This window comes from Nyctibius grandis, chromosome 7 (genome assembly GCF_013368605.1).
Source record: "Nyctibius grandis isolate bNycGra1 chromosome 7, bNycGra1.pri, whole genome shotgun sequence".
Lineage (NCBI taxonomy): Eukaryota > Metazoa > Chordata > Aves > Nyctibiiformes > Nyctibiidae > Nyctibius > Nyctibius grandis.
This window is the reverse complement of record NC_090664.1, coordinates 44205716-44221430: the sequence shown is the minus strand read 5'-3', so window position 1 is coordinate 44221430 and position 15715 is coordinate 44205716. Positions and strand designations below refer to the sequence as shown.

General features: G+C 38.5%; 1 protein-coding gene across 1 annotated transcript in view; it reads left to right on the top strand.

Annotated features, from left to right (window-relative positions):
- The window catches only part of PARD3 (par-3 family cell polarity regulator), a 482350-nt gene that overhangs the window by 191074 nt on the left and 275561 nt on the right, over nucleotides 1-15715 (top strand). The window contains 1 exon segment of the mRNA XM_068405039.1: nucleotides 3733-3911. Within this exon segment, the coding sequence (XP_068261140.1) occupies nucleotides 3733-3911 (179 nt within the window).

Sequence of the window (15715 nt, the reverse complement as noted above, 5' to 3'; positions counted from 1 at the left end):
TGAGACTTCCAGTCAGAATTTCATGGTTATGAATGTGAGCATTTTGTTATCCAGCTTGGATTTATCCTACAAATAACCATTTTCTAGCAGAACTGTGGCTATATACATAACTTAATGGGATTCTCTGTCACACATAATTCTTTCTGAAGTTATAATATTGGACTCATTGCTGAATACTTCAAGTCCTTGAATGTGGCTCAAGAACTGAGTTAGTGGTAACTTTCATGATTTTTAATTTAATTTTTCCTTAATTCTTAGACTTTTAAAACTTCCTGTAATTCCTTATTAGATTTACTGTTTCAAGTGCTTATTTAAAAGGCACCTTAGCTGCAGAAGCAAATCAATATTTACAGTGCATTAGTGCCACAGAGAATTTGAAGCCTTGTGATTAGAGTTCATTGCTGTTTTATCCACTCTTCAAAGAAACCACAGACTTCAAACAGTATCAGCCATCATCCTGAAATCAGTGACATTGCATCGGTCCCATGCATACTTAATCTTGTGGTTTAATTATTAAGTTCCTTTCCTTTGATTTTCCTTTTAATATTTCAAAGTATATCCTCTTCAAATCTATAAATTCAGATAAACCAGAAGATTGTTACCAACAATATACTGGTAGAAAAATCTGTTCAATGTATTCTTTTTTGTTATTTTAATGGAGACTATCAAAAACAAGTTAGAGTGGTCTCTCGGAACGGAATTGGGAGGTAGGAATGCAGGAGATTATATTTACAACTTGTGGTTACTATAGTCTGAATAAGATTTAATTCTTGGATTAATACCTGGAGCGGTATTGACCGTTGCCAAGCAGCATACACTAGAACTAGCTCCATGTGCTTGTCCCATTCCAGCAATAAAAAAAAAAAATACCATATGTTTAAATTTCTAGTTTAACTGGGAAATACATAGATCCAACACACTTGAATTATTGTCTTTTATAATTCACTTTATTGTGAGGTTGGTTAGTAATACAAATCACTTTTCCTCATGTATGGAATAATTTTCATAAGGAGAGAATAGAATTGATCGCGTTGTATCTTTGTATTGACATAATACTTTTTGTTTTTTAAAGATTTGGAGAAGTGTTCAATAAGTGTCTGAAAATACCTCAATAACTAACATTACTAAATGAAGGGGGTCATATTAAATGTGGCTCGTCAACGAATAGATTTGTAGAGAAACTTCTCATGTTAATGTTTTCTCTGGAGCATATTAATACTTGGGAATTCCATTGCATAATTAACTTCCTGTATTGTGAAAAGTCTCCCCTGCGTACTGGGGTGCAAACTGTCAGGTTTTCGCTACAAAGCAAAAGGCAAGGCAGGGATAATTGCTCGCTTGCCTCCAGAAGTTCTGCCTTGAGTTCCAGTTTCTTCCTTTCTTTCTTTGTTGGCAATGCGACGTCTCTTCTTCCAGAAGTTCACCCAACTGAACTGTTGTTTTGTCAAGCAATTTGAAGAAAAAGTGTAAAAATACAAGAACATTTTGCTATCCCCATGCTTATATATAGATGTACGAGCATAAGGAGCAAGTGAACTCATGTTTGAACATTGTAATTCTCTGTTGTAGGGTGGGTAGCGAAGGCAAACAGGATGGTATGTGCGGGCTGCTGCTTGGAACAGATATAGATTGATATTTTTCTTAAGTGGCACTACATACTACAGAGCCACTCGCTTGCTCAGGCTAATCTAATAAATGAGAGTGTGTGTTCAGGGCTACGCCAGCGGCACAGGCACTGCTGTTAATGGGTCGCTTCATTCCGCGTTGTGGAGCCGTGGCTGGGCCTGCAGCTGTGCCACCTCTGTGGCAGAGATCGATCTCTCGGGGGTTGGCGGTGTTGCTTGTATTGTGTTTGCCGTCTGGGGGGAGAGGGGAGGCTGCACCTTCAGCTGCTTCATGCAGCTTGAAGCAGTTGAAGACAAGGCAATCAAAGAAAAGCCCTCTATTATGAGTTTATGAATATATACTCAGTAATCAAAATTGAAGTAGAGTTAATTCAGACCATAAATACTTTTCTGCATAATTAAAGTGATCTTTCCTGAAATATTATTCTAATTACTTCTAGTTCTGCTATACACACATATATGTGTATATACATATGTATGTGTATAAATATGTGTATACATTTTTATAAAAGAAAGCATTTTATTTGCTGGAAATTAACTCTTGTGAATACCTTTGTTATGAAAATGAAAAAAAAAAGACTTTTCAAAGGAAAGAGAAGTAGTATAATTGTGGGGAAAAAACATTATTTCTTTGTTATTCTTGTTTACCAGAACGAGCATGAAATAGAGTGACTGTTTTGGTGTTTGGTCGTGTAACACTTGTGCATATCTCAGCAGCACGAGCTCTAGTTGATAAAAAAAAAAAATCTCACACGTTGTCTTTGGGTGGCATGACTTACTGTATTTCTCATGTCTTCATAATGCCATGCAAAATAAGATTTTTTTATTTTAGTATTATTATACGTAGCATTAACATAAAGATATTGTAAAGCTTAAGGCCAGTCATTTAACAAACTCCTGTCACTGATTTTTTCCTGCTGGTATTGTGAGATATGGACCTTCAGCTTCCTCGGGAGCTGTTTCATCAGAGCATTAAAACATAGCACTGGTTTTCATTCTGAGCTGTGGCCCAGCGTGCCTTTCCCATTGACTCTGCTGCTTACGTGCCATAGCTTTCACCTTTTCCTTTGCCACTTTGCATTCAAGGTTCCCAATGCAGCAGTAAAGAGAAATACAACTGGTAAATCATATCCCCTCCCTTCTGATTCTGAGTGGGAGCGCGCTAAGAGGTCGCAAATTCGGGCGATGAAACTTCTGTTTGGGGAAGGAGGTGATAGATATGTGGATATTTGTTGTAGGATAATAAATGAAATTGGAAAAAATTAAGTTTTATTTCAAGAAAAACTAACTTTAATGTGCCATCAAAGTTTCCAGAACGGATTTGACCTCTACATATATATAAAAAAACCAACCTATCTCTTTCCAATCAGTCTACCTGCTTGCTTCATCATTTATTAGTAATGAAATATTTTTCTCCTGTCAGTCATGCCAGCTGGAAGGCTAAGGGAATCAGGGTAAATCAGCACAAATCTTGGTTCAGCTGTCAGGAGGAGGCAAAGGAAGAATGCAGAATAGAAAACAGTCACTTCCATAAGTTTTGAGAAAGAAATGGAGAGTATGTTTTAGAAGGTGAGGAAGCTGCCTTTCGCTGCAGAGAGGCTGGTGTGCGGCTTCTGGCAAGCGTGTTGTGCTGGCAGTGCCCATGCTGCAGCCGTGCCAGCGGGGTGGGGAACATGTCGTCCTAGTCTGTCCCTTACTTTGTCACCAGGCTGTTGAATTTAGGCCTTTGGCTACTTGCTCTTTAAAATACCTGTAAGTCACCTTAGCCTCTTCGTTGTTCAACCTTATGTTGTTTTTTTTTATTTTACACAACAACGGACAGATAGTAGCGATGATGTGTTCGTACTTGTAAAACCAACAAGCTGTGCTAGGTTCAAAGGGTTTGCTTTTGCCGTCGTTTTCTCCTCATGTGGCCAAGCAGCAAGGCTGTGATTTTGAGGAAACAGACCTTGTCCTTGGAGGAGCTATGCTGATGTCAATAACTCCTTACTCTGTGAAATCACATTTGGTCAAAACCAGTCATCCAGAACGTAGAAAAATATTTTTCCTATGTGAAAAACATTTTAAATCTAGTCAGTGTTTGTTTACTGTCTGTTTTATTCTTCAGATATGCCTCTTCATGTCCGACGTAGTAGTGACCCTGCACTGATTGGCCTCTCAACCTCTGTAAGTGACACAAATTTTTCTTCAGAAGAGCCTTCACGGAAAAACCCTACAAGGTGGTCCACAACAGCAGGCTTTCTCAAGCAGAACACCTCTGGCGTACCCACTGCTCATGAAAGAAAGGTATATTTCTTTCCCCCTCTTTATCCAATAGATGACAAGTGTGCGTGAATCTTGAATTGTTGTCACTTGCTCCTTGTTTAAACTTGTGTTTTCTGACCTTGTCCACCAAACCCGACCACTAGCAGAGGAGTGTTTGAGCCGCATGCGTGTCCTGCCCTTTGGAGGCTCTTGGTGATGCCCACAGCAGGGGCTCTAAAAACTTGATTTTCGCCATTAGCTGTAGTTGAAGCTCTGATTACTCATTACTCAGGAAAGCAGGGCCTAAAGGCTGTCACACGTTTTCTTTGAATGCAAATAGGCCGTGTCTATAATGATTTTTACTGATCTCCGCAGAAGTCCTGATGTCAATGGATAATCTGCATGCCCAGGGCTGGTCTGTTCTGTCTTTCTGACACAACCTTGCTCGTTTTTGCTTTTTGAGGCACTAGCCAAGTAATACAAAACACAAATTGCCAACGCTGTCTCTCCTTGATAACATTCTTAAAACTAAAACAGTGAAATGTAGAGTGAGTATTTTTTTCCTTCATTTTTTCAATATGATTTCAGCATCTCTACATGAATTGCATTATTAGCTAGAGAAGTCAGCAGGAAGCTCTCTTCTCAGTGCATTATTGAAAAAAAATTGGAAGAAATATTCGCTTTTGTACAGCCCCTGGCATTGCCCATAATTGTGATGGCAACTTGCAGACAAACTTAAAAGGAAAAGCATATATATATTTTCCAATAGAAATGAGTAATTTTTAAAGAATGTTGTACTTCCAGTTACCATTCTGACTGCACAGCACAAAATCCTGTTGGAAAATATGCAGCTTATTATAGTTATTCTATTTTTTCTTTATTATTATTATTATTATTGATTCTGTGTAGTATAAATGCAAACTAAGACTTTGCAGCCAGAACTCCCACACCCCAGATAAAGAAGTCTTTACATGCTGCTAATGAACTGAACTATCTTTGGTGGGCTTTTGGTTGTTTCAAAAGCATCTATAAAAGCACAGCGCCTACAGGCATTGAGGTCCACGTTCACAGAATCACAGAATGTTAGGGATTGGAAGGGACCTCGAAAGATCATCTAGTCCAATCCTCCTGCTGACGTTCTTACAGAGGTGTCAGTTTAACATGGTATCGTTAGGTCTCTGCTTGATCGGGATTTCAGGTAGGTAATGGTATATTTTCTGTCACTTGTACTGGTGTGGCACAGAAGTGCATGTTGTTTTGAAAAATATCTTTCATACTGTTCTGATTTGGACAAGAAAAATGATAATTAATCCATTGGAAGTGTTAACATTTTCTGTTAATTTTTCTGAAATCATAATGAGACTGCACTTCATTACTCTACAAGCATACGTATGGAGGGCCATACATAGCATAATCAGATTTCTTTGAGTGTCTGAAGTTAGCAGAAATTGGAGAGAATTGAACAGCAGATTATCTTTCACACTCATCTTCTTGCATCATTAGTTGTTCAGCATGTACTTACTCTTGATTTTCATGAAAATGTTTCATGTTTACTGGAGCATGGTGACCAAACTGGAAAGGAATGCGTGTGATTTCATGTAGTGATGGGAAGCAAAGCACAAGAGAACATTAAATCAAGATCAGAAAGAACTAATGTAGGTTACTTAGTACAATAGATACTGATAATTTCTTTTACCTTTTTTGCACACTCTGTACATCAGTCCTTTGAACAGAGCAGATCACTGAGTGCACTATTTTTAATAGATAAGATGCAGTGAACAACTGGAATTAAATAATTGCTTGTGCAACGTATGTTATGAATTAATCGCAAGTTCGTTTGTGCTAGACTGTTTTTTTCTGTTTTCAGCATCTTGATTTCTTCATGTAAACCCAGATTTTGTAGTGAATCTTGTTTCTCTTAGGAATGGGTATTAAGAATTCTCTTTTCCTTTCCCACTATTAGCAACAATTTCATTTGCAGTATTATTCTTAAAGGTGCTCTTTTGAAGTCTCTGTCACCAGTCACTTACCAAAGTACTAACACTGAATTTTTATAAATGTATTTTGGTTATTTGAACTATAACAAGTCCTCACTACTTTTCTTACGTTCGGTTGTTTTCTTCAGCTACTCAGATAACAAAAAGAGATGGCTGTGCTTTGTTCCAGACTGTTTTGTTGATTATAGATGACACAGACATTTCAAGCAAAGCACTGAGAACAATCTTAATTTTCTGCTCAGTGCATTGGGCTTGAGCGCCCATATATCTTTTGTGGGCGGTTGGCACTACGTAATGTTTTCACTGCAGTTCTCCCTCTTGACAGCACAAGAACATATGTTCTTGGGCTGAGATTTGCAGCACAGTTGTAGATTAGCAGCTTTGCCCCAGCAGTATCTTGCAGAAACAAGAAAAGGTTTCTGGGAGAGTTGCCAAAAGCTTCATCCACCTACTGACTCTAAGAAGTGACATTACTTTCAGCCCATCACCTCTAAAGAGAAATAATTGACAGGTAGTAACCCTGTCCAATTTTTGGAGGAATTAGCAGAGGGAAACTGCATGTACCTGGCAGAAGGGATTTGTTTCTCGGGGGCAAGTGAGAGAAGACTCCTTATTGGTGTTTGTTTCATTTTGGGTAAGAAGAGTTGAATGGCAGGAAAATGGGCAGATGCCCAAGCTGAGATGAAGTGAAGGGGTGGGAGTGCTGCCATGCGCCAAAGGCTGTGAGGAGCCAGGACATATGCCAGTAGTTCTGGGCAAACAGAAAGGGAAAAGGGCACTGCGGAATAGGAAAAATGTGGGATGTTTGAAGGATCTTCTTGGAGAAACTGTAGTGCAACCTGTAGTTATTAGGGTAGATGAAGCAGGACATCAGGCTCTCCTGGGTCCTTACGGAAAGAAAAGAATGACCAGAGAGGGACAGAGTTTGGTTTGGAGGGGCCTGAGTGGGTCCTGCGAAGATTTGAATGTGTGTTGAACTTGAGATGCATTTCTACTGCAGTAAGTAGGATGTTTTGGTATGAAACCCTTGCAATAAACTGAACATGCCCTCTCATCCATTTTTCATATCATTTCATTGTAAAGAAACATCATATTTATTATCAGGATATCACGATACACTCCGTGTTTACTTAGAATTGGAATCTCGATCATTTCTGGTTTCTCTGTTGTTCACTTGTAAGAGCAACTTGAAACCAGATGTTCTGTCTCCCAAAGTACTTATTTATTTGAAGAATAATCATTATTACTGATTATTTACAAGTTATTGTAGTGTTGGTAACTGTGCTCAGGTAATTCCTGGCCTCGTCCTTCTGTATCCTTCCCATGAGTGGTCTCAGCCAAGTGATTAGGTCTTCTCATCTGTGCAAGTATTCACAAAATTGGCTCATGATTATCAGCAGCTTTAGTAGGTAAATTCACTTCTCAGGATTTTTTTTAAACTGAATATTAAAATCACTTTCATATACTTTTTTGTGTGAGAGAGACATATCTGTACTACCTAGTGACTCATAGCTTGACTTTATCCTGTCTCTTGCTTCCTTGAGCCATTCTAATGAAACAAGAAGAAATCTCTTAGTAAAAATATCTTCTCAAAGGCCTGCAGTAATACCTGATTTGCAAGCTGTAATTTTATTTGAATTGTGTTGAACTGTACAGCTGAACAGATTGTATGCAGCTGAAGCATATCATGTGTGCTTTTTTCCACTGCAGTAAAATGGTTTTTGATATTGTTTTCTGAGTAACTGTTAATTTGAATCACATCTTTAATAATTCAGTATCAAAGCCTATTGGCTTAACTAGCTGCCCTTAATAGGTATGAGCTGCATTAATGAGAATATAAATGCAACAACCAGATATGTTGCATCTTATAATGACTGTGAATTAATTATCCCATATATTTTCAGTGTATTTTTTTAAATTAGCATCTCCATTTGTGGTGAGGAATTGCATATCATTGCAAATTAGTTATCTGCTTTGATCCTACTGCTCTGGAAGATGCAAGGCTTATCTAGTTAACCTGCCTTGCTTAATGCAGGGATATACCATGGCTAACTGGCTTATGAAACATTTCCCACTGTGACTTTTCTGAATTTGATTCATATATTTTTGCATCAGAGATAACAGCATTGGTACAGCAGAAAGAAGTGAAAATGTACAGTAAGAAGGAGAGCTCAAGAAAGAGCAATGAGACAGAGAAATGATTGTGCATGGGCTTCTGCGCACTCTTGCTCCTGGGTTCACCCACCTGGAGCAAAGCAAATGGCATGCAACGTGCTCTGTGGGGCGGATCAGCAACAGCAAACACATAGCTGAGTGTACTTGGCACATAATTTTTTCAAGCTTTTTTTTTTTTTTTTGCCTTTTCCATTTAGTCAACAGCTAAGATTTTTGCTTGTTTGTTTTTAAATGGGTTTGCTTATGTATGTATTTTGAGGTTGAAAATAGCCATGCCTTGTTGGAATAATTACTATTAGGATGTGCTTTCTTCCTACTTGGAAACCTAACCTGTTTGGGCTCTGTGAGCTGCAGAGAAAGAATTTGAAACCATATAGGAGTGATCTAAGTCTCATCTAGTGTCAAATCCCTTGCCTGTAACACATTGTGTTTCCCACATCTCTTCTTGCAGGTATTTTTGCTGTTCCTATGAGTTGAGGCTGATAAGTACAAATTTTCAGATTGTGGGATTGTAGGTTTTTTTTTTTATTTATGTGAAAATTGCAATGCTTTCTATTCCTCTTTGTAAACAGAATAAAAAAAAATATTTATCTAATGAAGTATGTCTAGATAGGAGAAAAGCATGCATGCATTGTATGAAAAGCTTCAACAATAATGGTATGTCAGTGTCGAAATCAGATTTAAAGTGAAAATTAGTTTCATTTAGCTTTGAGTCTTTTTAAACACAGCTTAGTGAAGTTTGCTTTCTCACTGTCACCTAAGACATGGTATTTCAATAGATTTTAACTATAATTCACAGGATTGAAGAGGCCTGTATTAGAACTGTGTGTGTTAGTGTCATTTTATAGCCAGGGAGTCTGAATTGCAGAGTGTAAATCGATTGACTAGGGAAGACTGTGGACTAAGAGACTGGGCATCATTCTGGGAACAAGAGACCGAAGTGCTGCTGATGGTTCTTGAGAACCTTTGTCTCTGGTTTGTACTCCTGCAGAAGGGAGGTAGCGTGTACCAGATGAACAATTTGGTAAAGCGCTGTAATACAACAGAATCAGCTAAGGAGAAATACAGGGTAAATGCAAAGGGCCTGGCATCTCTGTCATGATAGTTTTTATACCCCTGCATAACGAATGCAGCTTTCTGCTTTCAAAATAAAAATACAATGTTTTAAGCAAAAGTTCTGAAGGATTCGATAGCCATGGATATTTCTTCACCCAGGTTTATTTGAGCAGGGCTTTTCTCTTTTCAATGAGTCAGTAACATTTTTTTCTCATTTCAGATGTGATTCACGTAGACTGAGAGGATGGGAGAATGAGAGTGAGTTATCCACAGATGATGAAATAGGAGAGAGATTAATGAAAATTCAAAAAAGAAAAGTTACATGCATCAGTTTTCTTTCTTTGTGATAGTAACTCATTGCTGGCAGCTTGTCACATGATGATGAAACAGAGGAATTGTACCCAAACAGAGTGCGATATAAAATAAACATAGTATGTGTATTTTCGTCCTGGGTAGTATGTAAAATTCATGACTTTCACAGAATCATAGAACAGCTGAGGTTGGAAGGTACCTCTGGAGATCGTCTAGTCCAACTTTTCTGGTCAAAGCAGGCTCAACTAGAGCAGGTTACTCAAGTCTGTGTCCAGTCGGGTTTTGAGTATATACATCTCCAAGGATGGAGGCTGCACCACCTCTCTGGGCAACCTCTTTCAGAATTCAATCACCCTTATAGTAAGAAAGTTGTTTCTTATGTTTTAATAGAATAAGTTGTATTTCTTTATGTGCCCATTGCCTCTTGTGCTTTCACTGGATACCACGAAGAAGAGACTGCCTGTCTTTAGCAGAGCAGCTAGTGATATTGTAGTGCAATAAAAAATAAAATCTCTGTGAAAGAACTCAGAATTCCTGACTTTCAAAATGAAAAAAACAAATACAGTAATGAGAGACACAAAATGAAAAATCCTTGCCTAGTGCACAGAGAGGTACTAGCCAACGTGCATCACTTGATGCTGTGCAATTCTGTTTGCTGAGTACTGTGTACACGGGCAGGATTCAACTGTTTGCATCCAAAAGTCAGTCATGACCAGATGTGTTAAGAAGCAGAGAAAAAGCCAACAACAAAAACAACAAATCCACAGTGGAGGTGTGATTTTCTCCATCTGTTTTGTTGTTTTACCTCTTTTTGCTCTGAGTCATCCATTTGTGGAAGCCTATCTATCCAATTTCTTCTCTGTCCCCCAAAAGAGACAAATTATTAGTGCAAGATAGGGCTATCTGAGAGCTGTTGAGTTTTTTTTCCACTTCTGCTCTGAGGCTGAGCAAGTCTGTTGATCACTCTCAATCTCTGTTCTTCATCAGCAGTGTAGGAAGAATGTGTATTTTTCTCCCAGTGCTGTGCTACTCCATCTCTCTTTCTGTGTGATGGGTGAGCAATGTCTGGATGAGCAATGTGTGGTCCATAGGTGCGGTAACACGATGCTGCATCAGGAGCTGGGAGTGCCAAGGAGGGTCTGGATGAGTGAGCCTCTTGGGTCTTTTCACTTCAGTAAATGCGGTGTACAGCACCTCTCTCCGAGAGACAATGAAAGCTATACTGAAAACAGAAAGCTCTCAAGTACGTAGTATAGGATAATGTCAGTTGTAATGAATGGCTGATTTTTCCTCTGCCATTCGTCTAAGTGAATGTGTACTTTGCAAATACCCATATTTAAATGTTCATCTCTGTTTCTTTTTATTTTTTGCGTTCTTGCAGCTCTTGCTGGATTTGAGGGTGAAAAACTCTGGGCCTAAAAGAGTAGGTTGATAAAAGATTGAATGAGTTTTTAAAAAAAAGAAAAAAAAAAAAGAAAAGTTCAATGTTCAGGTTTAGTGATTTTATTTTTTTTCAAGTTTAGAAACACAGATATATTTTCATTGGCAATAGTTGGATCTGGGTTTTGACCTGCTTTTGTCTATTTAGTTGTAACCTACAACCATGCATTTACAGTATATACTTGTGGTTCAAGAGTTTCTGCAGATTCATATATTTGTCTGTCTTGTTTTCATATTATCAAGGTTGTGTATTGGTGCAAAACAGGTTTGGATTTTGGCTGAATGGGTAGCTAGCAAGAAAATAAGTTTAAAGTGCAGTCCAGGTTGCAGGCTGTGCTTCCCTACAGTGTTCTGACATGAGCCTGCATGGTTTAAACAGTGATTATTTCAGCCTTTTTTTCTCTATTTGTTGTATTTTTAAATGAACTTATGTCATCTTGCAATGAATACTAGTTGCTCAAGAAGACGAGGAAAGACAATCAGGCAAAGTAGGCTCAGAATAAAGTTCAGACCCATATGTGGAACTAATCTGTACAAAGGAGTAGTATGGCTGGGGAGGAGATGGTAAGCTTCAATTAGTGGGGAAATTCAGCTCCAGTAAATACAGGATTTCAAACCAGGAATGCCTAGTCACCTTCTGGGCTTATTTCTGTCATCGCTAAATTTGGGGCTGAAGCAGATGTCACTTGGCCTAGTTTTGTTTCGCAGCCCGACAGAAAGGGGATGGTCATTCTGTGTTCCCACACAGTTTTATTGTCTCTTTATAAATGAGCTCTTCAGCTCCTGTATACAGATGTCCAACTTAAGAACATTGCCTGCCGAGCACATGAAGTACAAGAAATCTGGACAAAAGCTAAACCCATAAGATAGAGAATGATGGGAGGCTGTTCAGTGTGAGAAAGGCCCATGAGGCTGCAAGGAATCGAAGGTGACGGTGCTGCTGTAAACTCAGATAAAAGAGAAACACGCTGCTACAAGCCACCCATCTGGTACCTATTTGGGCCTTTCCCCACGAGATTTCAGGATTTAGAGGGATTCTGGCCAAGGTCTGAAACGAATCTGCAGGTCGGGTGGGGTGATGGATGCTTTGCTGGGAGCCTTGCGGAGTCCCTGTACGTATTGTTAAATATGGAGGAGGGTGGTGGGGTCGGTAAGGGCTGGCAGAGGGGAGGAGCGGCTGGCTGGCAGTGTGCGAAGGCGCAGCTGCTTGCCACAGGTTTGGGGCATCGCCTTCATGCTTCTGATCTTAAATCACCGCTCTTCTCCATGCTTGTCAATGGAATGAAGAAAGAGAGGGGAAAAAAAGTTTAGTTAGTCTGAGAAGACAGAATGGCTACCTCATCCCCCAGCCTCCTTTCTTCGTTTCAGGACTGCAGGTGCAAGTTTCTAAACATACAAACAGCCAGTTGCACCATTTTAGAGGTGTGGCCACCTGAAAGCATCTCCCTGACACTTAAAAGGATACTGCTGGTGGTTTATAAGATATTCTTCATTTCAAGATCTAAATAGAAGATCCTTGTGAAGTTTCTTGTACCCCATTTTTTCCTGTTTCCCTTAGCTCCCCAAATATATTTAATATTATCATTCTATTTGTTAAATCCTATATTCAGAGCATACTTTTGAAATTAATTCATTATCAGATTTTTCCTCTCCTGCAATTTAATTTCTTGGCTCTCCCAAGGAATCAAATGAAGGGCTGTTGACATTTAAAATAAACAAACAACTTTGCAAATGTTGCTTCATCTAAATCCAAATTGGCATAAAGCATTGTATAAATTTGGGTACAAAAGCAAATATCTGGTGAAAATGGCAGGATTGTGCATAATTATATTATTGCATTTAAACAGGTAGCCATCCAGATTCATATATAGCTGGATATACATAGAAACTCTTTAGAAGCCTTTAAAGTGGCACAGAAAAAGACAATATTTCACTTTAAGTTAACTGGTTCATTTATTTTTCTTTAAAATGAAACTATGGAAAGCCATGTCTTTTTAGTTAAGAAGCTTACAGAAAGACAGAAATACAGAATATCAACTGCCGTATGTTATTGGGGTTGTTTTGCATTATCTCTTGTGAGGTTTTATTGTGAGATTAATAAGTAAAGAGTAAATGGAAGAAGCAGCTTCTTTCCTGTCCCTCAGTCTGCGAAATAACAATATACAGTGCATGGTAATTTATGGCTTTGCATGTGTACGTGCAGAGATCATGACATTTTTGATTTTTCTGTTGAAAACAAGATCAACAGAATGTTTTGGATAGGCAGTCTCAAGTTTTCTAATTTACTCTTAATTTAGCCCATATGCTTTGACATTAACTATTTACATATAACACCACAGGCACAGAAAACTGTCCATTCATCACGGCCCCTGGTTATTGCTTTTTTTTAAGGTCAGGCCTTACTTGCCAATCAAAGGATAACATGGAATATATGAATTGGAATTGGACAACTCTGGAAATTTCTGAGCGTGAGGTGATAGAACTTAAGCAGAACACTGGCTTTTCTATTGCCTTTTTCCTCGTTGACACCTAATGAGCTATTGTCAATACATAATACATTAATTCCATTCACGGAGCTGTTGAGAGGGTCATTTCTGAAGATGAGTCTCTGAAAACAACAGAATGACTACAGAGTGGTCATTCTTCTCATTTATTTTCATCAGAAATAGGACATGCAAGTTCTTTATTAGACTATTAGATTTGCATCTTCTGCATCCTAAGACAGTTTTTACTAGTTGCTGGAAAAGACCCACGTTCCAGGTCAGAGCTGAGAGGAGGCACAAAGCTGTGATAATTCTTTAATGTGGGAGTCCTCTTTTACTTTACTCCTTGGAGAATGGCCTAAGATCAAAGGTTCCTGATACTGGGTGACTGGAACCAGTTCCTTCTTACATGCGTTAGATGACTGGGCTGTATCTGGATTATTGTAGCTCCTGGGGTCATGTTCTTCAATACACCTCAAAACAAAGCAAGCTTTGAAACTAAGCTGTGGAATGATAAAATAAACCAAATCTACTGAGAGGAAAAGGAAGCTCACCCAAGCAGTAGTGTCAGATTCTTAAGAGATATGGATATTTATAAAGAGTGACTGCTACAATTATTTTCAAGGAAAACTGTTGAAATTTGGTAGAATTTGTTGTTAAAAACCTGCTGATGAATAGAGAGAACAGCTCCAAATCTGACCTCTGTGTAAGATAGTTTTTTCTTTTTAAGGGGAATTTCTGTTTGTTCAGTACTTCTATTGGGTTAATTAATTTCCCATATGTCATGTATTTTCCCTATAAAATAGACATTATTTGTGCAGCCGCCTTTTTTTCTTTTTGAGAATTGGGGATGCAGTTGTTCTCATTTATTTGTCTAAAGCTTAGTCAAAAAAACCCCGCAAAAAACTAATCAAACAAAAAACTCCAGGAATCTTTTTACTAGACCTTCAGTCAGCATGGAAATGGGTATATGTGTATATTACTGCATTTATAAGCAGATGTTTGCATCAGACAGGAGGGGTATTTGCATAAAATATATGAATGTTTTGTTAATTACAGCTTTTAGCATCCTGTCTGAGAGTGACACCAAACTGTTCAAGTTCTAACATGGGCGTACTAGAGCATAAAAAGAAAGAAGAGCAGCCTTTATAATGATTCAACAACAATAAATACACTTGTAGACATGACCTTGCCCAAAGTCTGTTGAATGAAATTATAACCTCAAAAGATTAAACGAAGTCTCATCTCTTAGCATGGAAAAATCCTATCTCAATCTGAGGCGATCACAAGGAATCGAATGCAAGCGAATGAGAAGCCTTTCTCAAAGTGCACAGTGTACAAGAAAAAAGAATGGATAGCAAAAAAAATTCCATGCCCAAAATGATTTCTCTTAGTGAAGATCCTAAACAAGAGGTGGGCAATTTGCTGTGGAAAAAATTAAAGTGAAAACTTAGTTTACATTTTTGGATCTCCTTCCAGGGAATTACGTTGAAGAGGTCTTCAATCTCTTTTACTCCTGTTGTATTGCTATCTAGTATTAAAAAAAACCACACCGAAATTTTCCACGCTTTATATTAGCCATACAGGAGATTGAAACAAAGGGAAAAACCCAACTCCTTCACTATTTGGAAAGTGGCCTAGTGGTAAATGAGGTAACAGACAGTGGAACTGTCACTGTACTGTGTGGAGGACATTCTTGTTGGGTTAGTGATGCTGGGAGTCTGTAGGGGTACAACTGCAGGTTAAAATCACGAATTTATGCACCGACAGTTGGTAATTGAAGTACACAGATCATGCTAATGCATTATTTCGTCTACAAGCTGCAGAGTCTTCGATGAGGAGCTTGTTATATATTGCAAATCATCTGAAATTAAAAGTATAGCAAGATTGCTTCATTTTTCCTGTTGCCTTTCACCCAACCCTGCAGCAAAGCCCTGCAGGGACACCACGCTGAACTAAATCTTAAGGTGTTAGATTATGTGTCCTCATTAAAAATACTGCAAAATGCTGTGAAGTGTAGTGGTAATATTGTGACTTGGCAGTTTTAGTGTTATATTGATCAATTTCTATTTCAAATATGATAAGGCTGACATGGCCCATGGTCCCCAAAGATGTTTGGGAAAGAAACTTTTTTTTGAAAAAAATTAGAGCATTTAATTGTAGCTGATGATGCGTGTCAGCCCCGGTCCCAGGAGGGCTTACAGCTGCAGCTCTCGAAGAAATAAGAATTCCCTGTGTGACCCTGATGGCTTCTGTACCATGAAATCTTTTTCTTTATGGTTTTGAAGTTAAAAGTGACATGTGCCTTTTCCAGTTGGATGTTGGGAGCATGTGTGCTATTGCTAGATCACACTGAATAGAAGTAAAGCTTTCTGGGTTAACA